We start from the raw sequence: 27,384 nt of genomic DNA on the forward strand, positions 1-27,384 counted from the left end.
TCTGTTAGCTATAAAATAATTCATAACAATAGAACTCTAAATCTTCAGAGATTATACAATTAAAGTATATGTGTCTCAGAGTTTGGTGTAGTTCTCTATAAGGCCTAAGAGGCCTATAAACTATTAATAGTAATATTTGTACACCAACCAACTAGAAAGCTGGTCAAGGACATTAATTTTTCAAAAGTAAAACTCTTAAAGCCAACCTCTGCAGTAGGACTCTAGCATCTAGACTCCCAAAAACAAATCCATTGTTGATAAGGGTGTTTACATAGGTCTATTTCAGAGTTATCGAAGAGAAAACCATAAATACACACCTCTCAGTTAACTGTAAAGCCTGCACTGACAGACCCCTCCATGTCAAATATTCAAAGCCTACAGCCAGATGACTCCAACTACAGCTAAAGGACAGACCCAATTTTAATTCAGAATGCCTCTTTCATTCCCTAATGAGGCCCCAGCTCACTACTGCAGGTGGAAGATATTGGTAGTTGTCATGGTTCTTGGCTCTCTAATTAAGAGGATCTATTTCAAGTCATACCCTAGTATGGCTGATCTGAGTCTAACCTCACTCATCTCCCTCGCTTATTAATGCACGTGAACCTGCACGACATTAACATTTACTTCAGATTTAGTCCCCACCAGTGGGACCTGTTGCTCTGCGTTAATTATCCATCCAGCGCAAGCAGTTTTTCAATATGGAACTGGAAGGGAGCAGGGGGAAGGGAACAAAAGAACAAAGGGGGGAAGGGAGAGGTGGAGGAAGAAAGGGAGATAGGGAAGCAGAAAGACTGCCTTTTATTTCAAAGACCTATTTTTTACATTACAACACACAGATAAAAATGGTGTTGCGTTCTAGACTTGTTTTTAAAAAATATATTAGGTTACTGTCCATCCAGCTAAGTGACATTGACATTTTAAAACTTGAGCCAAAGGCAGCCAGAAAGACAATATCATTTAACCAAATTAAAAGCTTTAGTGTATGTCTTAGGACAAAAGGAAGCAAGTGGATGAAATATATTTAAGAAAAAACACACTCCCATTTTCTCTTCCCAGGCTGACAAAATATTCTGTTTAAAACAAACACTTAATAGGAACACTATGTAGACAACCCATCTACACAATATACTAACAGCCTTCCATTTGGGTTGTCTTCTAAAAGAGGTCGGTTGCATGAACTGGTAGAGTCTCTCCTGTCAGAATCCATTGATTCTCCAAGCAACAGAAGCTCTCTAGCCACATATGGCAGTGTGAGTTGAAATAAAATATCAGTTAAACTAAGAAAGATCTCATTGGCCCTCTACCATCATCTGTATACCACCTCCTTTTTAATTTTATTTTTTTAAATATATTTTATTGATTTTTTACAGAGAGGAAGGGAGAGGGACAGAGAATTAGAAACAGAAACATCAGTGAGAGAGAAACATTGATTAGCTGCCTCCTGCACACCCCCTACTGGGGATGTGCCCACAACCAAGGTACATGCCCTTGACCGGAATTGAACCCGGGACCCTTCAGTCCGCAGGCTGACGCTCTATCCACTAAGCCAAACCGGTTAGGGCCCACCTCTTTTTAATTTTTTTTTTTTTTTATTTCAGAGAGGAAGGGAGAAGGAGAGAAAGATAGAATCATCAATGATGAGAATCATTGACTGATTGCCTCCTGCACGCTCCCCACTGGGATCAAGCCCACAATCTAGGCATATGTGCTTGCCCGGAATCTAACCCAGGACCCTTCAGTCCGCAGGCCAACACTCTATCCACTGAGCTAAACTGGCTAGGGCACCACCTCCCTTTCTTGATGGTGGTGGGGTATTCAGCAAGCAAACAATAGCACTAAACAGTTTTGATTTTTAATTTCATAGTTCATGGATCCCATTCATCCATCTGAGGTCCACTACCAGATAAAAATCCTACAATTATATTTAGTGGCATTGTGTAATACCAACTGCAAAAGACAATACCATACATGTTCAGAACAGGACTACTCCCTCTAACTGGCCCTGCTATCCTCTGCTAGCTCCAGAAATGTGTTGGTACCAGCCAAAATGAGAGTAAAAGTGACTATTAGCAGGACCACAATCAGGTTTCAGCCTCCCAGAAGCCATCTTTTTTCAGTTTATTCTAAATTTTTTACTTTTTAAAAATTGATTGCAGAAAAAAAAAATTGATTGCAGAGAGGAAGGGAGAGGGGGAGAGAGAGAAACATTAGTGATGAGAATCATTGATTGGCTGCCTCCTGTATGCCCCCCACTGGGGACTAGCCCACAGACCGGGCATGTGCCCTGACCGGGAATCGAATCATGACCTCCTGGTTCATAGGCCAATGCTCAACCATTGAGCAACACTGGCTGGGCTCCCAGCAGACATCTTGATCTATAAAGGGACCTATGAGCACAGAAAACAAGCCTTTTACAAACTGAAACCAGCTACTGTCCTGGAAAAGCTAAGAGGCCCTGGGTGAAGTTTAACTTAAAAATACATTTTAAAATGTAAATTGAAAGCTGTATTAATATACTCAAATTTAATGGTTTAGGTTTTGTGGGAACAAAATTTAATGAAATTTAAATGGCAGCAGAAATTGTAAGCTTCCTCTGGACACTTGTGTGGTCACCAGCTTTTATCTTCAAATATGGTATACCTTTCAAAGGCAGGAAAGATGGTCACATTGAAGGATACTGGAGAGATGAAAGCACAGAGAAAGTTCATGGGGGTGGGGGGGTTGTCCCTGAACCTTAATACCTTACACTCCTTCATCCCAGCTACTGACTAACTCAAATACAGCTAACACCACAAAGTAAAAAATACAAGGACTGCTGGTTTTCATGCAAAGCCTCAGTAGCAATGTTAACAAAAAGACCAATGAAGTGCCAGGCCATTACAAATACCCCATTGAGAAACTTAGCTAGTTGCGTCATTTCCACAGGCTACAATCCTTTCAAACTAGCTGACTGTGCTCCCAAATTTTATCGCCTTCTAAGTAAAGCTGGCCTGTGACATCCTCCCAGTGAAGGACACCTGGAGAAGAGGGTTACAAGTTAGTGCAGGGAAAGGAGGAGGGAGGGAGGGTAGAGCACCAACAGTTACACCAGGTGTTTGCTTCTGCTAACTTCTCTATAAGCTGAGCCCAGGTGCTTACAGGGCCTGATCTATTATTACTAGTTTGGCTATTCTTGCAATCCTGGCTTCTCTAGAATGGAAAATGGGCTTGCTACAAACATTTTTTAAATGGGCTCCATTCATCCACCTCATGATAGCTGTAGGAGCCCACCTGTTCTGGAAGAGTCAATATTCTGGCCTCAACAGTCACTGTGTAACACTCCTAGGGAACATTCCATTGGAAAGAGGAACCAACAAAACTGAGTACTGTTCTGTGGCCAAATTTTAGTGGACTATCAAGAACAAAGTAATACTCAGGCCACACTATTCTTACAGACATAGCTCAGGGAATCTGGACCAATTTACATCTTATATATAGATATAGAACCTAAAATTCTATAAAGACTGGGAAAACTAAGAAAATATTAACATTGTCTTTATTTGAAATCCTACTAAAAACAGGGTGGGACAAAAGTAGGTTTACAGTTGTGAATATGCGAAAGTTTATTCTTGTGTTATTATTTATTTATTAATTATTGTATTATTTTTCATACAAACTGTAAGCCATGTTTTGTTCCACTTTGTATACAGAGAACAGGTTTCTACTTAAGACCCAGCTACTTTTCCCTAATGAGAATTTCTGCTTCATTTACTGACAGGGTCTTCTATTAAAAAAAAAAAGGAAGGAGGGAAAATGCTATTATTTGGGCCAAAACAGCATAGAGGTTATTCCTTCCTTCTTTGACCACTATTTTCTCCCCTCCCCCAATTTTACTCATAAACCTCAACGCTTCCCCCGCCCTACATGACTGAAGTAATCTCCTGGGCATGCTGTCAAACTGTGCCTTCGTGGTTTGATGCCACAGCTAAGTGCTGACTTGGGCTGCTGAAGCCTTCCAGTTATACCCACAGTGACCTATTTAGGAGTTGAACGTACTTCTCAGAGACAGAGCACCATGATTTTTCCCTTTGGCCCAGTTTTCTTCCTAGATGGTCCCTAATCAAAGAAGGATCATCCTAAAGACCTGAATGTGTGCACAAAAATGTTAAGATATGAGAAGAAAAGCTTGTATGCAATAAGCACACAAGCCTTTGACATGAGCTCTTTCCCATAACTTAAATTGCAGACACTTTACTTACTATTCAGCTTATATCCACAACACCTACAAACTACAGCCTGCACTCAAAGATGCCTGATATTATGGAATTAGGCGTTAGAATTAAGTTAGAATTGCTAAGTGTCATCCGTGCCAGGCAAAACTGTAAGGGCTACAGAGGGATAAAGTAAAACAAGAAAAAGCAAAACAATGTTTATAAAAAGGCCAAAATTAGTGCCAGAATTCTCCCTAATTTAAAATGCTCTTTGAAAAAATGGCAAGTTCAAAGAAAGTTGAATGTAGTAAACGTATGTATAGAACTATGAAAAGTTACAGGTTTATACACATTTAATGGTGTATAATTTTCATAATGCATTTTAACCAATAATTGATGACCGTCAATGGAAAAAGTACACTGTAGAGTGTCCCTCTAATGTTTCCAGAGTTTCGTTAAAACCAAGAATCAGTAGAACTCTACTAATTTAATTCCCATGTTCAGTGGACGTGGGAACTAAAAAGCTACCAGCTCGTCACAGGAGCTCATAACTGGTGGAAAGCAGAACAAGAGTAGCTCCACAATGCCCAAGTTTGTAATGTAGAGACTTATCTAAATCCACTTGAAGTGCTGTATATTTCATTAGCTTCTTGCAGACATGAGAAAAATAATACTCAACATCCCTCTGAATATCACAGTTGGATAAAAGCCTGTAAATGTGCTTGTATTGTCAAAAACAGGATTCCACCCTGGAACTCAAGCTTGCTAGTAATTCTGAGCGGTTCCCCATTCCTGCCTGGTCTAGAGGTGAAGTGATGTCTCTGGTTAAATTCAAACCCTGCAGAGAGTCCTTTTTTGCTCACTCAAGCTTATTTCAAAAAGAGCCTCATGCAGAGCCTAAATCAGTGGACTGACGGCTTGGTTTAGGCATGGAGTTTTCCTCTGCCCTGCAGTCACTCTCTGTCTTTTGTCCTCTCAACACTGGGAAACATTTTCTGAGAGATATGCTGTACAATTTGTCAGAAAACAGGGGAAGGGCAAAGATTAAACACCAAAGCCATTAACATACAGGAAAGCAAATGTAATTAAGAGGGAAAGGAATGGTCACTCTGTGTTTATATTTTTTTAATTGATTTCAGAGAGGAAGGTAGAGGGAGAGAGATAGAAACATTAATGATGAAAATCATTGATTGGCAGTCTCCTGCATGCCCCCTACTGGGGATCGAGCCTGCAACCCGGGCATGTGCCCTTGACCAGAATCGAACCCAGGACTCTTCAGTCCTTAGGCCGATGCTCTATCCACTGAGCCAAACTGGCTAGGGCACTGTATGTCTGTATTAACAAAGGTACCATCCACTTGGAAGAACCCAGACATAATTTCTGTTCCGCAAACAGTGTTTATCTTTGCACATTCTCATTTGTAATACCATTAGGTATTATGCACCCGTGAGCAGAGGAAATGGGTCAGCCTCTGGCTTTCAAGTACAGATGCTCCTTGACTTAATGATGGGGTTAAATCCCAATAAACCCATTGTAAGTTGAAGCTATTGTAAGTCGAAAATGCATTTAATAAACCTAACCCACTGACCATAACTTAGCCTAGCTGGTTTCTACTGAATGTGTATTGCTTTTGCACTATAAACAAAAATCATAAGTTGACCACTGTAAACCAGAAACTGTAGTTTAGTGAGCATTCAGTACACAACTGTAAAAGGGAAAGGAGCTCTTTGAATGAGTTTTTATTACTTAGATAATTTAATCAATCTGTAAGGTGTACTTGGCATTTGCTTATTGTGAATTCACCAACAGCTCTATATAGTAAGTAGCCAAGTTCCTCTTTGCTGATGGGTAAAATCAATTTCTCCTTTTATCAGTGTCTATTGTTTACTTCAGTGTCTTTTGCCTCCCACACAAATGTGCTAAAACTTCATCTTTATTCTTATTTGCTGAGACCTAGATTTAGAAATAACCTTAGGTTTAAAAGATAAGGATTTTGATATCCATAAGAGGTAGGCAGAAAAAGGAGTCACCTTATTCTTAACTGTTCTCGAGTCATGGGAAAAGCAATCAGCTAGTGACCTGTGCATGCGTGCTGGGCATGGTGACAAATCCGCAATACCAAAGTGCCTTTCTGAAATTTGGTCTAGGACTTGCACTGAATACAATGTCCTCCTCTTTCAGGAAACTGGCAGGGGGACAGCTGTACTCTTGTCCTATCTCTTGGGAGGATAGCATTATGCAGAGGTGCTCTTATAAGTGTCACTCATTCAACGGCAATGCAGCTGGCCATGTTGTACTCCCTGGGGACTCTAAGTAAAAGGAAAAGCACAGTGGAGGTGGGAAAACAAACGCCCCTGCCCCCCCCGCCCTGCTCTGGTCACTTAAAACTCTGGTACCTTAAAATAATGCATTTCCAGGAGCTTGTGCTGCATTATCCTAAGTCCATCATAACCCCAACCAGAATATTCTACTAGGGTGACCTGCTTAACTACACACCCAAGGAATTGTTTTATATGTGCTAGTTCAAAGATGGATTTCAACATTCTTATCTATAACCAAAAGCAAACAACATTCAGCTTCATCTATATTCTATTGCCCTGTCTCTTGTAGAAGATGTACCCATTTCTGTTAATTAGCAGGACAACTGCATTTCTAGGTAACAAAAAAATCCTCTTGGGAACATCAAAGCAGACTGTTTCTTTTTACAAGTTATATAAAACCTGCAGGCAAATATTCTCTCCCTATTTATTGCTACCTGGGCTTACATAAAGACACATATAAACAGGTGAGTTCACCAATGTACAAAAATCTTTTTGTCCTTGTTAACTGGTTCAAAAGACAGCTCATTAATTGATTTGGAGTTATTTCCACCCCAAGCTGTTACCAATCAAACTGAGGCAAATAAAATCTTCCTCCTTGCAATTGGTGTGGCTCAGTGGATAGAGTGTCAGCCTACAGACTCAAGGGTCCCAGGTTCGATTCTGGTCAAGGGCATGTACCTTGGTTGCGGGCACATCCCCAGTAGGGAGTGTGCAGGAGGCAGCTGATGGATGTTTCTCTCTCATTGATGTTTCTAACTCTCCTCTCCCTTCCTCTCTGTAAAAAATCAATAAAATATATTAAAAAAAAAATCTTCCTCCTTAAACTAGGAGCCCCCATGTATGAGAAGTGCCTACACACAGAAATTTTCTATTGTGGCTGGTGGGTGCTGGGTGGGCATCCTGCTTAAGGCAGGTGGTGGATTTTTTTATATTTCCTCTAGGGTAACTTCCAGCCTTAGACTTCTTTGTTGAGAAGGGTCACTCAGAAAAGTTGAAACAGCAACACACCAAAGCACATTGTAAGGTTCTCTCCACTGAGACGCACCATCTTGACTGCAGTTCACAGAAGAAACCCTTTACTCACTGTCATTACATAGGTTATACAGGCATAGACATTAACGTGTAATTAAATCTACCATCTTTCTCTAGGTAAGACTCAAAAGTTGAAAAATAAAAAGACAACCCATAAATTGTGAGAAAATACTTGCAAATCATGTATCTGACAAGGGACTTGTATCTAGAACATATTAAAAAAAACCCCTTAAAACTCAATAAAAAAACAACAAAAAACCCAATTAAACTTGGACAAAGGATCTGAATAGACATTTCTCCAAGAAAATATACAAATGGCCAATAAGCACATGAAAAGATGTTCAATCTCATTAGCCAGCAGGAAAATGCAAATCTAAATCTCAGTGACATAGCACTTTGTACCCACTGGATGGCTTTCATCAAGGAGACAGATAATAACAAGGGTTGGAAAAGATGTGGAGAAACTGGGACCCTCATACATTGCTGGTGGGAATGTAAAATGGTGCAACCACTTTGGAGAATAGTCTGGCAGTTCTTCAAAGGTAAAACGTTAGAGTGACTTAGCAATTCCACTCCTGAATATACACTTAAGAGAAATGAAAGCAGATGTTCACACAAAGAACTTGCACACGAATGTTCATAGCATCATTATTCATGACAGCACAAAGTAGAAACCACCCAAATTTCCACCAACTAATGAATGAATAAATAAAATGTATTATAGCCACACATGGAATAGTATTCAGCCATAGAAAGTACTGATAAATCCTCCAAGGATGAACCTTGAAAACTCATTGAGTCCTTTTGAGTATCACTTGCAATTTCATTCAGAGCTTACCAAAACCCACTGTTTCATTTAACACAGGACTATTTGAATCCCTTTTCAGTCCAAATCAAATAATTTTTTATTTTACTTTATTTTTAAAATTTTTATTTATTGATTTGAGAGAGACTAAGAGAGAGAAGGAAAGAGACATCGATTTGTTGTTCCACTTATTTATGCACTCATTAGTTGCTTCCTGTATTTGCCCTGAAGATCAAACCTGCAATCTTGGCATATTGGGGACAATGCTCTAACCAACTGAGCTACCCGGTCGGGGTGCAATTTTTATGATTTGGCTGTCAAAAAATTCTTTTGGAGACATACTTAAGAACTTAAAATAAATACAAATCCATCTCCATATTAAAAATAAACGCTGTGACTAAAACATGTCTTTACACATTTACACATGATTGAGGAGTATTACCTCTTTTCCCACTTTTAATACTTCCCATGCTTCCTTTTTCAACAAAAGCCATCTGAGTCACAAACATTTTGTGAGCAAACAACTCATACCAAATATTATTCTTATATTTTTAAACAGTGATTATCCTTTATCCTTGGATTAAAGCACTCATGTAACAAGAATAAGTCCCTGAGCCCCATCATAGGTTTACAAAGCATACATGTGATATTGAGTTGAAGTTGATTGGCAATGGACCCTCCCTGTTTGAGTGGACCACTTAACAATACTACAAATGCAATTTAGCAAATGCAAAAGTAAATACATAAAATACACATAAAACCAAATTAGGTTTATTGTTCAATCATTTTACTACTGAGGGGGCAGAGTAAGGGGAGGCAGTCCTGATGCTGCCACCACCTCCAATTCTTCAGTGCCAGGCTTCTAAGCACTTACGATGTCAGAAACAACAGATTCATAAGATAATGTTAACATAAATGTATTTTAATTAATCTCTTGCCTGACACTATTCTAATGAGGAGCTAAATACAACAAAATCAGAAAAACCACCTCCTTAAAAGTTCACATGGCAAATAGTTTCTGTAAGGCAGTTTTCTACTCTATGTGTGAAACCTTTCTTGTTATGACTCACTGAAAATTAAATATGCAAAACTCCAAGCTGAGCTTAGTTTTGCCTGTGCACAGAGACCTTTTTACTCTCATTCTTCGAAAACCTCATTTTGGATCTTGCTGCCAACACCAGAGAGAGGAAAGCGGCCAACAATTCCAAATATAACATGCGGAGGCAAATGCTACAGAAATCTGTCTGACGGGAAGCAACCATGCTGAGGTCTGCTGAGGTAGATGCACTTCTTAATCAGACCATTTTGGTCCCTCAGTCTGGAGCAAAATGCCATGAGAAAGCAATAAGAGGAAACCATCCAGTTTCTAGTCAGCCTCATTATCAATGCCCTATGATATTCTATCAGTAAGAATAATTCTATCCATCTCAAACAGAAAGATGGGTCAGTGGCAACTAGAGCTCCACCAGTTACTCTAATATTTTTTAAACTGATGTTTTAGGGCCCAGTCCACGGAGACCAGTATTTTCAGAAGGCTCAACTTATGGCATGACAATTATAATAAAGGTCAGGCTCACCAGGGAACACTTAAAAACATATCTCTTTCCAACTCTCCAGGGGCAGGTTTAGTAACCCCTGCTACCACTCTGAATAATTGATAACCAGTTAAACTTGGATAAAACGATTATACTATCACTTAAACAAATATGAAAACATCATTAGCTTCTCAAGTTTAATTCTTTAGTGAGTTAATGGTACTGAGTACAGGAAAATTCATTTCCTCACCCAGATCATTACAGAAAACCCAAAAATAGGACTCCCAGTCTAATTGGGAAAAGGACTGTTCTTCATATAAAGCACTGACCCTGAGACAAGACAAGACAATTAAAACAGCTTATTTGACCAGTCATTTCCTCCAGCAGTTTATCTTAGAAAAATCCCTGGTGGTTGTGACTGTCACTAAACCCAGGAAGTAAAGTTTGCCTAGAATCACTTCTGGAACATTTTACTAGATCCGGTTCACTGTGAGGCAAGCTGGCAAGGCACACTAGAGACGGAAAAAGGACTTGTCTCAGAGCCTTGAATGGAGACCCACAGTAGCACTGCAGTTAGGACCTACAGGGTTTGCAAAACTCCATCTTCACTCTTGTACATTCTGTACATGAGGAAAATTACCACCCTATGCTTATCTAAATAACCCAGTCTTAGCTAGTTAGAAAGGGAAGCAAGAGAAAATATAACCATACCTTCTAACCTCATTCCCACATGGTACAAGAAAGCAATGGGACAAGTTTAGGAGAGCACACTCAGGAATCGAAATTTTCTGAGACCATTAATTAATTGCTTGACCTAGCCACTTTGGTTGAGATGGCTAATGAAGTACTTCACTTGTGCTGGAAAGAGCCTAGGGTAGGAGGCAGGAAAATGGGATAAGCCACACTTAAAAGAAGGCTTCCTGTTTTTGTACCACTATCTAGAATGTTTTGTGATTTATATAATAACTCAGATAAGTTAATGGTACATTCAGTACCGGCATCTTCAAAGGGGGAACTGGAGATGTGAAACAAGCCCTACCTCGTTTACTAGGATTCTCAAATCTCTGATTACCAGTTCCCATTCATGATCTTATAAAAAGTATTCAATGAAATGCACAGTCTGGCAAGGCTGAATCTCACCAACAGCTAAAAAAAAGTCCCCCCCCCTCCTCCCAGCTAAAGTGAAAACTGTTAATTGTACAACTTGACAAGACTTAGACTCACCTAATTAGAAGATTCAGAGGTTAGATTTTAGAGTTTAAAAGTCCAATGTCAGGCAAAACAGTACACTTTTCCAGGACTGAAGTTTCTAATAAACAATTTCAGTTTTATTAAACAAACAAGACTAAAAACAATAAAGAGCTTATCAAATTTTCACTCAATATGGTTAACACCAACTTTAAGAAGTTAGGTAAAACATTAAGCCATATTTAAAATCAAGCAATCTACAATTCAGTCCTGGTGTATGTATCAAGTAAGCACAATAAAAAAATGTAAGCAACTGGGAATAACTTGTAAGAAACGCAGCTTATTCAGGTACAAACTGTTTCCATTGGCAAGAACGGAACAGGAAACTTAAACTTGCCGAGATTTTTTTTTCTCCAGGTGAATTACAACTTATAGGATAAAAAGGATAAACCCACAGACCCTTCCTACTGGTATTAGTCATTTCATAATAAAAATTTTAAAGCTAGCAGCAAAGCTTCCTCCAGGATAATCATTTTTGTTTCTGCAACATTACAAGCCAAGATGGGGTGCCCTCCTGGACAAAAGTATTTTGGGAATGGTAACTGGAGCTTCCTACATAACTTCTGACCACAGACTTAATTTGCCCAGGATCAATCATCTGTTTAATAGGTGTTCCAAAACCTGCAATTAGTGTAAGTATACAAGAGGTGCTATTCCACAAACTGAGACATGGAATTTGAATGGAATTGTGTACAGTACTAAGGAAAACCTCATTAAAAAAATTTTTTTTAAACAGGGCTAAACAAGACAACATGAAAAAACGGGTGGGAACAAACCGCCCCTCTCCTTCCCCCTCTCTCTGCAACCTGTCTCTTTCCACAACCGCCCATTCAGTCAACTGTTGCTGAAAAACAGAATGAGACCCAATCTGGGTTCCCTGAGCAAATATGGGATTTTCTGTGGAGGGCAGAGGTGATTTCTCCAGGCAGAAGCTGGAGTATAAACTCTTCTTGGCCTGATTGTTCAGGGCTGAGCTGCTGAGGAGGATCAAGCATCGGGCCATCAACCCAGGTCCCTCCCTCTCTTCTCGTGGTCTCTCCCCTCCCCTCGGGTTCAGTAAGGGGGGTGGTGGTGTAAAAAAAGCGCACAGCTTTCCATCTCTCCGCTCCTTAAAAATGTCCTTGCGGAGCCACCGCATACAGCAGCAAATAATCTTGCAGCGAAGGGCTCGCCGATCCAGAGCGGATAAGTGAAATCGGCGCCCAAGGGCAATTTTAATTGTCTAACAGGGCCCGATTTCCTAAGAGGCGGCAGCACGGGGCGGGGAAGGAGGCGGCAGCTCCGAGAGGCAACAGGGGGCAAGCGGCGGCAGAGAAAGGGGACCAGAGCGGTGAGATCCCAGCCTCGGCCTCCGAGGAGCTTCCGCAGAAAGGACCCAGGGGCTAACCCCACTGTTCCCCGGGAGGCGTTTGCAAATCATATATGCAGCCAAAATGGCGCTGAGAATAAAAATATAATTTAAAGACAGGTCGCCATATTGTAAACAGAGAGACAGAGAAGAGGCGGACTCAAGAGACACCCTCCATGCTTTCTTCTACAGCCGCAAGCGCCCGGACGCCGGGTCCCGGGGTCTGGACCTGGGCAGCCCTGGCGGCCGAGGGTTCCGCGCACCCACCCGGAGGAGAGCCCGGCCCGGCACGGCCCGAGCCCGAGGGCGGCGGGCGGCGGGCGCGCGGGCGAGCGAGCAAGCGGCACAGGGCCCAGAGCTCCTCCCCTTCCTCCCCGCCACGGCCGGCAATGCCCGGCAGGCTCAGTCCCGGCTCCCTAGCCACTTCCAGTCCCAGATGGGGTTCTCCTCACTCCTCCCAATCCCCACCTCGGGGTCCGGTCCCATCGCTGCTCCCCACCCCCATCCCCCCAAACGGCCAGAGCCCTGCATACACCTGGGGCCGGAGGCGCTCGCCCCAGCGGCGACAGAAAGGCATCTAGCGGCTGCAAGCGCCCGTTATTTGGCAGGCAGGGGTAGGCCGGGTGAAGGAATGTGCCAACGAGGGTCCACCATGGGGCTCCCGAGGTGTCCGCAGACCTTACCAGCACTGAAGGTGGAAGGCGGCAGGGCAATGGTCACAGCACAGGAGGTCACCCCCTTCTTTGCAGCTATCGCAGCTGTCGTGGTTGGTGGCCCTGCCGCTTCTCCGGGGTTCCTTCTCAGGCTTCCGACTCCGCTTTTCGGCCTCGTCCGTCTTGGGGGGTGCCAGCAGAGCTTGGATTTGCTGCACACACATACACACGGCGTGTGTGCACACTCGGAGCTCCCGGGCTGCCCGCCGCCCCTCCGGCGCGGCTTCTCCGTCACCCACCCCTCTCCCCCCTTTTGTCCTTCTTCCTCCCATCCAGGCTGCTCCCAGAACCTCTCGGCCCCCGGAGCCAGGGGGAGCCCACCCTAACCGTGTTCCTGCAGCACAACAAGGAGAGCAGCTTCTTCCAAATGGGGAGAATCAGGGTAGGGGGATGGGGAGAGGGTGCGCGGTTCCCAGCTCGCCACTTCCTTGTATGGACAGTGGGGGACTCCAAGCTGGGCTCTGGAGAGGCCTGAAGCCCGGTACCCGGACGTGCTGGGGAGGGGGGTGGGGAGCACAAAGGGGCCGACAAGAAGGGGGTGGGGAAGCCCGCCGGTGCAACGAGATGGAGTGGGTTGGTGCCTCGGGAGAGCAAATCGAGGGCGGCGGGTGGGGAGGCTGCTGCAAACGTCCTCGGAGGCTGAGCTCGGCCCCCTCAGATTGCAAAGATGGGAGAGTCTGGGTGGAAAGAACCCCCCTCCTCCCCCGGCCCACTTGCGCTTTGTGGGGCGGAGGGCGGAGGTTCCCTCCCGGCGCTGGGGGAAGGGGATGAGGAGGGCTACTCTTACCTCCATCAGCCCCCCTGACGTGTCCAAGTCGTACACGATCGTCTTGGTCTCCATTTTCTCCCACATTCATCCACCTCCCGGGCTGGGCGCTTTCTGCTCGGGCCCCCCCAACCCCGGGGGGAGGGGGGAAGCGGGAGGAGGGGGCGCTCCTGACCCCGGTCCCTCTTCTTTTTTCTCAACACAGGTCCCGACTTCCTTGCCCTGGCTCCCCCCCACCCCCCGGCCCCCAGTCCCCGGGATGGCAGCGTCCTCCCTACGGGCCGTGAGGGGGGAGCGGCCCCTCAGCCCCGGCCCAGTGGCTGACTGCACGGTGGGTCCCGGCTCCGGGGGTCAGGCCTCGGCGGGGCCTAGTCCCACAAGCTAGAGCCGGCGCTGGCGACCGCTGGTCCGGCAGGGAAGGCTGGCGGGCGCTGCCATCCCGGGGTTGGGGGATCGGAGGGGGGGTGAGAGGTTAGGTGAGGTTGTGGTACGTGAGGTGACTGCGGGGAGGGTGATGAGGGGTGGTCCCCGGGCTCCGCCTCTCGCCGCCGCCGCCGTCTGCGTCCCGGCTGCCGCGCACTTGGCGCAAACTTACCGCGAGCGCCCGCAAAGCCACCCGCGCAGGCGCCCGGGGATCGCCGCTCGCCGCGCGCAACCGCAGTGACAGCCGGCGGCCGGGCTCCCGCGCAGCCGCAATGAGGGGGTACCCCCCAGCGCGCAGCCGCGCTGGCATTCTTCTGAAGCGCCGAAACCCTGGCTTTTTTCCCCCTGCGCCAGCGCACTGAGATAAAAGGGCGGGACTTGAGGAATCGCGCAGGCGCCTGGGAGAGTGCGTAAGGGTCACAGCGCAGCCGCAGAAACATGAGTGCGCTTCATCCATTGGGGTTTGTATATGGACCGAGAATACGCTGTTCCTGCGCAGGCGTGTTGAGGATGTTCCTCTCCCGCCTACAACACAGCCAGCTCTCACGCAGGCGTATTGTCACCTGCAGGCCCTAACAAGAATGCCTCTCCTTTCGCCATTTTGGTAACGGGATATAGACCATCATGTCCTTGGAATCCTCAGGCATGAACAGGAAGGATAAGGTGTGGTGTTGGCTGGAGCTGGTAGGCTGTTGGTGACAGCAGTACTCCTAGGGATGTTGCGCTGGACTGTTTGGTTCCAGCGTCAGGTGTGGCTGGACCAGGCGCCATATTCTTAAAGAGAAAAGAAAAGCCATTGCGATGGAAAACGATGCTTTTGGTGTCGGGTTGGATGGCTCAGTTCCCACTTCCCTCCCGTTCCCCACAGTTAATTTTAGTCTTAGCATCTCTGCCTTGCGTAGTGATGACACCATGGAGAGTTTCGCATGCCTGTTAGTACCCTCTTTTGATCACTGTCCATGAGAAATGCTCAAGAGGAGAAGCCAAGAGTTTATAATGTTGACAACGCCCAGCTACCTGCCTACAGTGGACTTCAACTCCCAGTTTGCAATGCGCAAGGGCTCCAAAAGGCTAACGGGAGCGCGCTGCACCCTGGGAGGAAAGCTCGCGATGGCTCTGGTGGATTGTGGGAGCCGTAGTTCTGTGTGCATGCGATGCGCTGTACGGTAGAATGGACTCGGGAAGAGTGATTTGCCTTCTAGGAAGGGCTTCTTTGGGGAGCGGCCGTTCTGTATGCTGGGGTATTTGTAGTCTGAAGGCCTCATTTCCAGTTCTGTGAAAAGGGCTTCATCTACCTCTCCGGTGCCCGCCCCTCTCCTTGGTATCTCTTTCAGAGATGGCCAATTATTCTGCCGACTGTAGATGAAGAGGTGAAGAAGGGAGTGGCATCATTGTGTTTGACTCTAGGAGTTTAGGTGGCACTGTCACCGCTCACTGCTGAGGTATACTTACCACTCCCAGAAGCGGAAAACTGGAAAGGGCTTAAAGACCATCTGTATCAATCCCCTAATTTCCATATGCACAGAAGGGAGTAGTGATTTTCTTAGTTCAATCTATGGAAGACCTAGGAATGACACAGATTTCTTGATTCCCAGGCCAGGACACTGCCGGTGCGGAGTTGCTGCTGTTCCTTCTTTTAGGATAGTAAGGAGGATGAGTTAGATAGGTTGGTATGTCAGTGTGTGGTCTTTGGTTTCCGATGATCCTCTTGGTGCCTGGGAAGAATTATAAGGTCATGGGCCTTATCATTGCTCTCTACCAACCTCAGCAAACAAATTATAGTGGCTATGGGCCAGAGCTGTGGCCCTCAGAGAGAGGAGGGCTGAGTTAGATGTATGGAAGTGGCCAGACTTCATCTTTTCTGGGGCTGTATTTCATGCCCTCAGAAGTTGGAGCCTCATGTGCTCTCTCTTACTGGATTCCTTCCTACTGCTCAGGGCCTACCTGTGTTGCTGTGTCAGCCTGAAGGCATTATGGGGCAGATAAGTAAGCCATTGGCACAAGCCCAATAAGCAAAGTTTTACTTTGATCGACACCATCATTTGCAGTTGAGAATTGGAACAGGCTGTGAGCTAATGAGGGAAATAATACTTGGCTTTGCTGACAAGTGCCAGGAGAACTAATCACTCCACACTCCTCCGTCTCTTCCTCCTCCTCCTTTTTTGTTAATCCTCACCTGAGGATATTTTCCCACTGATTTTTAGAGAGAGTGGAAAAAAGGGAGGGAGGAGCAGGAGAGAGAGAGAAAAACATTGATGTGAGAGAGACACATTGATTGGTTGCTTCCTGCATGCAGGGAATCAAACCTGCAACCCATGTAGGTACCCTTGACCAGGTATTCGAACCCATGCCCTTTCAGTTTGCACGCAGATGCCCTAACCAATGAGCAACACTGGCTAGGGGCACACACCTTCTTCTTTGAACTTGGAGGGGGTGAGGTCAGCCCAGCGAGGCCAGGAGTTGGTGCCACCTTGGAGAGCTCCAGCCGGGGTTATTCCAGGAGGATTGAGGGGAGAGAGCAGGTGGGATACAGATACCTTCAGAAGTGACCTCTTGTGGCTAATCTAGGCACTGCACTCTGCCTGGACAGCTACTCCATTCTTCCAGGTGGCCTGTGCTAGAGCCAAGAGGTGGTCAGCCATGAGTGGTCAAGACTTCTCTGTTGGAAGACTGTAGAAGCAGAAGGTGCTGGTAGCTGTTGTTATTTCCGTCAGAGATTTGTCTTTTGGCTTCTGAGTTCCCCTAATTCCCTGTTGCTTGTTTTTTGCTCTTATTCTGGAGGCAGCCATGCGGAGCAAAGTCTAAGCATGGACATGCATGCTGAGGATCACGGCTGGGCAAACACTTTCATTTGAGGAGGTGCTTGGGGCCACAGGTAATGGGCACAGGGGCTGGAAGGGACCAAACTTGGCTAACTTTAGCAGATCCCATCCAGCCACTTCTTTCTGGGCTCTGGGGCTTTTGCTAAAGTGGGAGCCAAACCTCTAAGCTGCATTGTCCCTGCTGCTGACAGCCTGGATGTTTTCTGAGGGCAAGGCAGACTTGAGCCTCATGTTTAGGGTTGTCTCTGATTCCTGTTCCAGTTTCCTACGTCTTGCTAGCTGGGAAAGAAGAGGAAGAAGAGATGTATGTGTCAGGCTTCCTGGGCCTTGTCAGCAATACAGTGACATTGAGAAGGGGCTTGGGAGTTTGCTACCCTGTAGTTCTAGACCTGGAAAAGAGGGGGAAATGAGGCTTTGAGGTGGATGAACAGTTGGGTTCCTGGGCTCTCACGCTTGGACTTCACATTTCACTGCCATCTATTGCACTGACCTTGTTGGGACAGTGAATGCTGTAGCACCTATAACTGTTATCTATATATATAAAAACCCAGTGACCAAATGGCAGAACAACCAGAACAACTGGTCAACCAGTCTCTGTGATGTGCACTGACCACCAGGGGGCAGATGCTCAACGCAGGAGCTGCCCCCTGGTGGACAGTGCACTCCCACAGTGGTAGCAGCCACTTGGCTAACCGGGATGAGCAGTGTTCCCACAGCTGGCTAATCCGCACAGGCCACGCCCCCCCACCAGTGCACGAATCCGTGCACTGGGCCTCTAGTATATATATAATTGATTTCAGAGAGGAAGAGAGAGGGAGAAACACCAATGATGAGAGAGAATTGTTGCCTTCTGCACAGCCCGCAACCTGGGCATGTGCCCCGGCCGGGAATTGAACCGTGACCTCCAGGTTTATAGGTTGATGCGTAACCACTGAGCCACATCAGCCAGGATTATTAGTTGATGTGTCCAGCATGCCTTATGGTCCTGAAGTCCACATCCCATTTATCTCCCACCTCCTTTCCCTTCAAAAAAGCACCATCCACCTGGCCGTTGCTTGTGTTTTTTGTTTTTTTTTCCAAAACACCATTTTAATAAGGAAACAACAGAAATAGAAGATTATTCTCTGGCTGGAGGCCAGACTGCATATGATACATTACATATACAAAGCGGCCTATAACCAGCTCCTGGGCCTCTCTGACCCCCTGCTCCATGCCAAATTCCTCGACCCTTAGACTTACACGCCTCTCTCGAATATGCCTGCCCACTCCCCTTATCCCAAAACAGTGGCCAGGAGGGGAGTCTGGCACATGGTTGGAGTTAGAGGAGGGATTAGTGGGAAAGGGGATGTTTTAACAGCCAGACTGGCATCAGGAGGAGGTCTTTCTCTCCTCAGCGTAGGGGAGCAGGGGGACTTCCTGCTTTGGTGTGGAGCATGAGTACCTAGGGAACCCCAGCTTTAGCTTGAGTAAGGTCTCTAAACCCCCCACGATCCCCTAGAATTGTTGCCTCCACTGGGAAGGGACAGGAGCAGGACTGTCCATTCCCGGGGCCTTAGAGAAGGACTAGAGGCTTTCTCATGGGCCAGGACCACCCAGAGGCCACTATTGAGAGCAGTTTTGGCCGCTGGTGATGGCCCTGTGAGGAGCACCCTGGCTCGCTTTCTGCCATCATGACGTTAACCCTGCTGCACAGAGCTATCTGCCAGTGCTGGATGGTGGTCCCAGGGAGAAAGGCGCTTCCATTCTGCCTTTGAATTCCGGGCTTGAGGTGCAGGGCGTGAAGGAGGGTCAGGAGAAATGCTGGTTCTTGATGCAAATGCTCCAGCTGTGTTCTGCCCAGAGGCAGATGCCCCCCGACTTGGACCCAAGGAAGGGCCCTAAGCGGGCAGTGGAACCAAGAAGATAGGACCTGGTGGGCATTGCAGGTGGGGAAGGGCACCACTTCTTGAGAGATTAGTGGTGTCTCTTCCCGGGTGGTATGTACAGGAGGTGGAGGGACAGCAGGAAGCTGGGAGCTCCGCTGCTGGGCTGTGATGCAGGGCTGAGCTGGCTTCCCCCACCTAGATGGATACTTCATATTCTCTCATCTCCTGCAAAGGAAAGAGACTGCTGGGAGTTGGAAACTTGCATAAAGTTTGCCAGCCCATAATCCACCTTCCCAAGGAAAAGGAAAAGAGCAAGAGGACTTGACAGGGCCCTCAGGGGTACCTGCCCAAGGGAGCATAGCATGGGGTACTGGGTAGGGTGTCAAGGCTGGCCTGGGTACTTACTCCAGTCTCGTAGGTTGGATTGTCAAATGCTGACTCCACGGTGATCCGGTCATAGGCGCGGGGTCGTGTTCCGGGCAGCTGCCTGGGGCTTTTCCCCTGGAGTCTGTGGGACAGAGAAGCCTGTGAGTAGAGTGCGAGGCAGGAGTGAGGCAGGTGTGCAGGGTAGGAAGGGAAGCCGGCCTCACCTGGAGAAGTAGAGGTACACACCTCCCACCAAGAGCGCCATTGCCACCAGTGGCAGGAAGATGGCAGCTGCAATGTGGGCAGCATCCAGGGTGCTGGAGGCAGCAGGTGCCTTGGCAACTGAAAACACAGAGGGTGGGATTGGGGCAGAGGGCCCAGTCACTGAGAGCCCACAGCCCCTCACCTCACCCAGGGAAATCCAGCCAGCAGCTCCTTCCGGCTGGCTGGGGGCAGGGAAGGAGTTGCTAGTCCCAGACCTCTCTCTTTATCAATCCACCCTCCTTGGGGAACCCAATGGCCTGGGATCTATGAGAACCAGCGGAAGAGACTACTTCCCTGGCCCTCCAGCGTGGGGGCTCACCATCCAGGCTGCGGCCGCTGTAGAACCCATCCAGAGAGGCTGGAACAAGAGGGGAGGGCCAAGGGCAGTGGTTGAGTCCAACAGGCTTAACCACTAAGGCAGGGGGTGGGCTGATCATGGGGAGGTTTTGTCCAAGGAGAGCCCACCCCAGCATTTGTCTTGGTGTCACCAGGTCAGGAAAATCGGGCAGAGACTGGGGAGACCAAGGGTAATATGAAGGGAGTGTGGGCAGTGGGTTCTGGTTCTCAACATTTGACCTCTTTGCCAGAGCAGCCCTATGGGCCAGGCAGAGGGTTGAGGGGGGCAGACGACTCACCAGCCCTGCAGATGGGTGGGGGGTCACTCCAATGTGAGGGGTTCCCGGGTACACACTTGATGCTGGCCTGGCCCTTCAGCACATAGCCAGGGGCACACGAGAAGTGGACAGTAGCCCCCGCTGGGTGTAGCCGCTTTTCAGGACTGCAGGCACCATTCTCGGGGGCACTGAGGCTATGGCATGGCTTGAGCTGTTCCACTGCAAAGCAGGCGGAGCCTAGTGAGGGCGCCACGCCCCTCAAAGGCAGCATCTTTTGTCTCCTACCAGAGGCTTCCCCTCCTACCCATTTGACACTTACGGAGACATTTGGGGGCCCGGTCGCTCCACTTGGGGCTGCTGGCTTGGCGGTCATGGCAGGTGAGGATGGCACTACCCGTCAGCACAAAACCCTGGTCACAGATGTACTGCACCGTGGCTCCCACGGGGAACTTGGGGCTAGATATGAGGCGTCGGCTGTGCTCCACATCCCCAGGGTCATGGCAGGAAGTTACTATGGGTGTGTGGGGGGAGGGTGATGGGGAGGAAGTAGCTCAAGTAGAACTCAACAAAAGCCAGTCCTCCCTGGCGTTGTGCCAGGCAGCCAACATCTTCATGCCAGGGAGCTTTACCCTCTAGTTATCTGTCACCACCATTTTGCTGGTGTATCCCCACCTCTGTCCCCTTCCAATCGTGAGAGTCAACAGACACTGATTGGTGGAATTTAATTAACAAGCTGATGAACAGAGTGGATCCAGAGATATGGAAGCAGGGAACAGAGTGAGGAATCTCGGAGGGAAGGTGGGGGAGATGACCAAGCAAAGAACTTATATGCATATACTAGGTCTATGCATAACCCATGGACACAGACAATAGGGTGGTGAAGGCCTGGGGTGGGGGGAGGGGTGGGCTGGAAGGAGTCAATGGGGGAAAAGGGGACATGTAATACTTTCAACAATAAAGATTAAAACAACAACAACAACAACAATAAACAAATACTGATTGGCCAGCTACCAGGAACGAAATACTTGGAGTACTTGGTAGATAACTATGGAAAGGTATTGTCCCATTTCCCAGATGAGGAAACCGAGGCTATGAGAGGTGGAAGAACTTCAAGGATACCAGCTAATAACAGTTGGAGTCTGGTTCATAGTCCAAGAGAGAGGCTTGTAGGTTGCATTGGGGAGGGGCATATGGGGAACAGGTACACTCACCCCTCTGGCAGGAGGGCAGGTCCTCACTCCAGGTTAGGTCCCACTGGCACATAAGGATACTGGATCCCACCACCTGGTAGCCAGGGTAGCACTGGTAAGTGACGACAGTGCCATGCACCAGCTCAGGCTGTGACGGGCTCTTCCAGCCATTGGGGATCTCAGGCAGCTCTGGACATGTGTCATTGCGGGGCACCTCTAGGGGCACAGGGGCAAAAGATGTAGACCCTCAGCCAGCACCAGAGTAACTGTGCTAGCCTCCCCTGTCCTGAGGACACTCGGCTCCTGCCAGTTTGGCCTGGGCCTGGCCTGGGCCGGCTCAGTGATTCATTCTCCCCACTCAAGTGCCCCTCCTTACTCATCCCTGACATGACTGTCTCCTTGATTCCGGGTTTATCATCTAAGCTTTGACCTTAGCTCCAAATACATGTTGGCCAGTTTCTCGGTCCTGAGAGATAGGCCAGGTAAAGTGGGGGAAATTGTCACTTCTATTGAAGATTACCAGAAAGGTAGAATCGAATACTTTTCCTTAGTTCCCTACTTTTGTTACGAAGTTCTGCCTGCTGCCCACCAAATCCCTCTTGCTGCGACAGAAGGTCCCTTTCTCCCCCTGGGCCCTGGGGGAAGATGGAGAACAAGGCTAGCTTCAGGTGATGCCCAGAGTGTTGTGAGCTTTCCCTTGTCAGGCTCCTCATCACCCTGGCCTCTCCGACTTGCATGTTTTGGGGTCTGCATTCTAGCATCCCTTCTCCCTCAGGCACAGGGTGGGGCAGGGGCAAACTCACCAAAGAAGTGGATGACAAAGCCCTGCTGGTAGCCCAGCACCGAGGTCCCAGGGTCTGACTGGAACTGGATGGTGACATCGGCCATGGAGGTAAAGAGCTTGAAGTGGCCTCGGGGCCCAGAATACTGGCCCAGAACCCGGGCTGTCAGGTCATCCCCATCATAGAAGGTAAGTACATCACCGGGGCCTATGCGCAGCCTATGGAGGAGGACTGTCAGGGAGGGTGGGCCTGGGGACCCCAGGATGGGCTGGGTAAGAGATGTCTCCATGGCTTAGGAGCTGGCTTGGCCGAGCCCAGTGGGCACTTACACTCGGACGTCCAGCATGATGCGCTTGTCCTCCTCCACGTGCACGCCCCAGATGCAGTCTTGCCCACGGCCATAGGGCTCCGGCCAGTTGGGGGAGAGCACCACGCCGGCCGAGTCTGTGATCTCCCCGCTGCACACAGCTGGAAGGCAGGGGAGGCCCGGGAGGCACGTCCCCTCCGCATTCCCCCCAGTGCCAGGTCCTGGAGCTGCCATCTGCCCCCAGGAGTGCCTACCCATTGCTGGAGTCCCCACCTTTTCCTCGGGGAAGCTTGAGTGACACATCACCGGGACCCTGGGGCCCCAGGTTCTGTGGCTGGCTCCCTGGTGCCCACCCTGCTCCCTGCCCTTGGCAGGCCCATCTCTGCTTGTGCCCACTGACCTCGGCAGGCTGGCTCTGTCTCATTCCACTGAGGGTCATGGGGGTCAACACACTCAATGATGATGGAGCCTTGCTCTAGGGTATAGCCAGGGTCGCAGCTGAACTCCACGGTGGTACCCACAGGGTAGGAGGGTGCACTGCTGCTGAAGTTGCCGTATTTGACAAAGGGCTCATAGCAATGGCCCTGCTGGAAGGCTGTAAACCACAGGGCCGGGCTCAGCCTTCACTGGGTCAAACGGGGCAAATGTCCTCCTAGTTCCCTTCCTAGGGCTTTCCTCATCCTGGCTACAAATATCTCTCCTGGGCTTGGAGCAGGGGGCAGGAGCAGCCCAGAACACCCATCTCTATTATGCTCAGGAGGCTGTCTTGATCACCGTTATATTTCTAGCACCTAATTTTTTGCTTAGTGCATAGAAGGCAACCATACATGTTTTGAATGAATTAATGCATACGTGCATATGCATGCATGAGTGGTTCTAGAATGTCTCTTGTAGCATTTCTCCTCCCCTAAGAATTAGGCCTTCTTTGATCTTCAAATTCTAGAGAATTCATTCACTTGGACCAGAGGGCCTGGGTCCAGGCAGGGGTCTCCTGCAGATGGGGTAGGAATCCTGGACTTGAAGGAAGGGATGGAGAGAGAGGGCCTTGGTGCCAGGTGAGCAAGGGCTGAGTTGGAAGGAGTGATGATGGCATGGAGGGAAAGGGTATGAGAGAAGAGACCCTAGGCCCAAGCCCCCGCTCTAGCCCCTCACCCCTGGGTAGGCCCCATCAGGCTCACCCTCATAGCGCAGGGCCATGCCTGCAGCTGCCCCGCTGCTGTCAGTGCTGAGCTCCACAAAGAAGTGTCGGCCAGAGCTGAGCAGGCCCTCGATGGGCAGGTACTCCACCTCGTAGGAATCATACACGGGCGGGGCCTCCACGTTGTCTCCATTGCGGATGATGAGCCTGGGTCAGAGTGGCAGCGGTGTGGCTGGTTGCTGGCCCGGGTTGGTGTGACCCATGCTCGTGTGCTGTCCCTCCAGAAGGGTATTGCCAAGCCAGGTGCTCCCCTCCCACCAGGACATGCCCTCACCTGTCGTCATCCTCTGCCAGGGAAACCTTCTCAAAGTGCAAGTGCAGTCGCTGGCTCTCGGGAGCCTCCAGCAGCCAGTGGCAGGTGAGGTTGTTGCTGTAGTTGCCCGGGAAGCCAGGGGAGACAATGCGGCCGGTGGTGGCATTGCGGATCACTCCGCCGCAGGCAGCTGGGAGACGGGGCCAGGACTGTGGGCGGGGCCCCTGGCTGGAGCCCAGGCAGCCTACCAAGCCTTCCTGCTTTTCCCAGCTCTGTGCCCTGTGCATGGGGCAGCGGGGATCTTTGCCTTCATGGTGCTGAAGATCAACTCTTTGCCTCTGTAACCCTGCAGCTCCAGGCAGCCTGGACTCCAGAATCTGCCTCCTCACCTTTCACCTCTGGGACTACTCGTATGCGACTCCCTTGAGTGTGGTAGCTCTGCCATGGCCTGGCTGGGTGGCCCTGGACGAGTCACTTTCCTTCTCTGCTGACTCCTCCGGGAGGCCTTCCCTGACTACGCCCCCCCCCCAGGTGGACTTTATTATAGACTCTTACCCAGGCTCCAACCTTCTTGGGTGTATCTACTACTTCTACCTCATGCCACTTCCTAAAACCAGTTACTGTTTGGATATGTCCCTTAACTAGGATCCCCTGGGGTGGGGGCCAGTCTTCTCAGGCCAGGCACAGAGTTGGTGTTCAGTATTTGTTGAATCAAATGATTGAATCAACGTAAAAGGGGGGTAGGACTAGATCAGAGATGACAAACATGGTGTGCATGCCAGTCACCTCCAAATTCTGTGCCCCGAGTAGACGGGACTAGTCAGGTGATGGCCTCGAACACTCTGAAATAGCATCACTGCCACTGTCACTCCTGGGCTGACCTTGAGGGCCTTCCCAGCACTGCCTCCTCTGGCCTGGGATGGTCCTCTTTCCCGAGGAGAGGCTGAGCAGCTCACTTGTCCCCATCACTAAGGACGGCTCAGTCCGTTGGCCTTAGACTCCCAGCTGCTAAGCGGGGCCAGTGAAGCGGTCTCAGGTGAGGAGTGTGGCTGGTTCAGGCAGCACTTTCCCGGACAGAGAGCTTCGGACCCTACCGGCTCGCAGGGAACCCGCTGCCAAGACACAGCGCCTTTGTCTCTAAATGTTCAAGACAGCAGAATGTTTTCCCCGAATAAACCTCGTGCGGAGGGGGTTGTGGTGAGTTTCTCTGCTTCTCTGCAGAGAGGGCAAAGCTACCGTTTGCTTGTTCTCAGAACAGAATGCCCTCAAATCTGATCGTGCCCTGTCCTGCACTTACGTTCCTCCGTGGTTCCCTGTGACCCCCAGACAGAGTCCAAGCTAAGATGGGATTCAGCTCTTTATGAACCTGATTCTGGACTTGGCCTCAGCCTCTCCTTATTTCCCCTCTTCTTTAGGCCCAGCTCACCAAGTCCTCACCGTAGCACGCTGTTTGGGCCTCCACACCTCTGCATGTGCTGTCCCAGGAATCCACTCCACCTCCCTGGGCTGACATTCTTGTAATCCTTCCAAGTCATCTCCTTGGGAAGCTTTCTTTGACTCCTTCCTCATTTTGGAGCAGCCTGCCCTCTTCTTCCCCCCCACCCCATGGGTCCCCCTTGCACTCTGACTTTGTCCCATCCCAGCCGTGTCTGCCCTGAACGTGCCGAGCTGCTTGCTGGTCTCCTGGCTCATTCACCTCTGCTTGTGCCTGGCACCCAGGAAGAGTGTATAGAATGAAATAAGGTTCAAAAGACCAAGCTAAAAAAAAAGGAAAAGAAAGGAAAAAAGCCCAAACCGCCTTTCATATTGCAAACTAAACACTCCATCTTGTTCCTGCCAGCAGAACTTGGGAGTCTCCTTCCACTCTCGCCCTTTCTCTCATCCGTGTCTCTGGAATCTCTTCCCTCCTCTTCATTTCCAAAGTCACTAAGTTCAAACCCGCTTGCCTGGCTGGCCTCCCAGCCTCTGGACTCCACCTGATTGGCTTTCCTGGGGAATAGTTCTGAGCGCCTCTCGCCTCCTCTCCAAACCTTAAACAGCTCCCACCCCAGTAATTTGGCTGATATTCAAGGCCCTCCCTCTGTCTTCTTCACAAGCCTCAGGCCTCAAATACTCCCTTACTTCTCCTCTGTGTCACTGTCCACTGAAATGTCAAATGTTCAGTGCCACTTCCTCCAGGAAGCCTTGTGAATGCCCAGCTAAAGAAATGACCGCTTTCCTCCCCAGATCACTTATGTCTCTTCATTGGTACTTTTTACTTCCTGCTGTGAAAGTTGATGACTCACGTGTGCTTTCTTCTTCCCCCATTTCCTGGAAGCATGGGCCCTTTGAGGGCACAGTCCCTGTTTAATTCAGCTCTATATACCTGTGGTGCCTGTATATAGTAGGTGCTCACTAAGTGTGGGTTGGATGAATGCCACTGACATGTGAAACCATTTTCGGGCTTCCTTATGGAGAGCCCGTGAAGGTACTACTTGGCAACAGAGAACAGAGATGAGCCCCCCTTCTTACTCCCCCGTTCAGCACGGAGTCCCCTGGGGCCACTCACCAATGCAGATAGGCTCCTGGGAATCCCAGAAGGGCTGAGTCGCGTTGAGACAGGTAAGGAGCCTGGCACCCTTCAGCTGGTAGCCAGTGGCACAATGGAAGCGGGCACTGCCTCCTGGATGGAGGCTAGTGACAGTCACAGCTCCATAAGCTGGACGTCGGGGAAAGTGGCAGCTCAGGAGATAGGCTGTAGAGAAAGAATGGGTGACATTGTGTGTGTGTGTTGGTGTTGAGGGGGTTGTTGGGTCGTAGCCAGGGCAAAAGGGGTCGGCCCCAGCCTGCCTGGTGGTGTCACTCGGGGCCAGAGGAAGCATCAGGAGTTCCAGAAAAGAGACTGATCCCTTCACCAGCAGCCTGGGCTCCGTAGCTTGGGTTGTGGTCCAAGGTTTCTAACATTTTAGGCAGGTTACTTGGCCTTTCTGTGTCACAGTTTCCTCATTTGTTAGATGAGGTTAAAGCCCACCTACAGGGTTATTGGGAGAATAAATGGGGGTAGTGTTTTATTCAGCTTGGTATCCCTGAATCCAGCTGATCGTACATCTTCAAAAAATATTACTGAAAGACTTGAAGGTGTGAAAGCACTTGAAACAGTGAAAAGCCTACACTAATGTATTTATATTATTTTTCCCATAGGGGACAAATATGAATTGCAGCAGGAAAGATTGAAGCCAGGCAGTACAAACTTTCCCAATGTTCATTGAGAAAGGCTGGAAAGCTCGATGGCAAGGTAGTGCACTTTTTTAAAAAACAGGATGGGCAAGAGGTGGGGAGGTAAGGCATGCCTTCAAGGAAGTT

At 48.7% G+C, this 27,384-nt stretch overlaps 2 protein-coding genes across 8 annotated transcripts in view; both read right to left on the reverse strand.

Annotated features, from left to right (window-relative positions):
• The window catches only part of PHF12 (PHD finger protein 12), a 41,255-nt gene extending 26,662 nt beyond the window's left edge, over positions 1 to 14,593 (reverse strand). For 2 of the 6 annotated variants that reach the window (XM_023759495.1, XM_014461594.2), the window contains exons 1-2: positions 13,980 to 14,590; positions 13,163 to 13,344 (exon numbers count right to left, since the gene is read on the reverse strand). In XM_023759495.1, coding sequence (XP_023615263.1) covers positions 13,163 to 13,344; positions 13,980 to 14,045 — 248 coding nt within the window. In that variant the 5' untranslated portion in view covers positions 14,046 to 14,590. Of the gene's footprint in view, positions 1 to 13,162; positions 13,345 to 13,979 lie in introns of those variants that run through there. The other 4 variants (XM_014461593.2, XM_006095538.3, XR_002830893.1 and 1 more) reach the window with 3 other exon arrangements.
• A 3,702-nt stretch (positions 14,594 to 18,295) lies between these two features.
• Positions 18,296 to 27,384, reverse strand: part of SEZ6 (seizure related 6 homolog) — a 24,742-nt gene continuing 15,653 nt past the window's right edge. The window contains exons 4-16 of one of the 2 annotated variants that reach the window (XM_023759551.1): positions 26,591 to 26,776; positions 24,064 to 24,232; positions 23,770 to 23,936; positions 22,992 to 23,186; positions 22,614 to 22,752; positions 22,306 to 22,502; positions 21,524 to 21,718; positions 20,632 to 20,823; positions 20,334 to 20,531; positions 20,018 to 20,056; positions 19,659 to 19,776; positions 19,474 to 19,576; positions 18,296 to 19,293 (exon numbers count right to left, since the gene is read on the reverse strand). In XM_023759551.1, the coding sequence (XP_023615319.1) occupies positions 19,264 to 19,293; positions 19,474 to 19,576; positions 19,659 to 19,776; positions 20,018 to 20,056; positions 20,334 to 20,531; positions 20,632 to 20,823; positions 21,524 to 21,718; positions 22,306 to 22,502; positions 22,614 to 22,752; positions 22,992 to 23,186; positions 23,770 to 23,936; positions 24,064 to 24,232; positions 26,591 to 26,776 (1,928 nt within the window). In that variant the 3' untranslated portion in view covers positions 18,296 to 19,263. Of the gene's footprint in view, positions 19,310 to 19,473; positions 19,577 to 19,658; positions 19,777 to 20,017; positions 20,057 to 20,333; positions 20,532 to 20,631; positions 20,824 to 21,523; positions 21,719 to 22,305; positions 22,503 to 22,613; positions 22,753 to 22,991; positions 23,187 to 23,769; positions 23,937 to 24,063; positions 24,233 to 26,590; positions 26,777 to 27,384 lie in introns of both variants that reach the window. The other variant, XM_023759550.1, reaches the window with a different exon arrangement.

Source organism: Myotis lucifugus, unplaced genomic scaffold, assembly GCF_000147115.1.
Source record: "Myotis lucifugus unplaced genomic scaffold, Myoluc2.0 scaffold_157, whole genome shotgun sequence".
NCBI lineage: Eukaryota > Metazoa > Chordata > Mammalia > Chiroptera > Vespertilionidae > Myotis > Myotis lucifugus.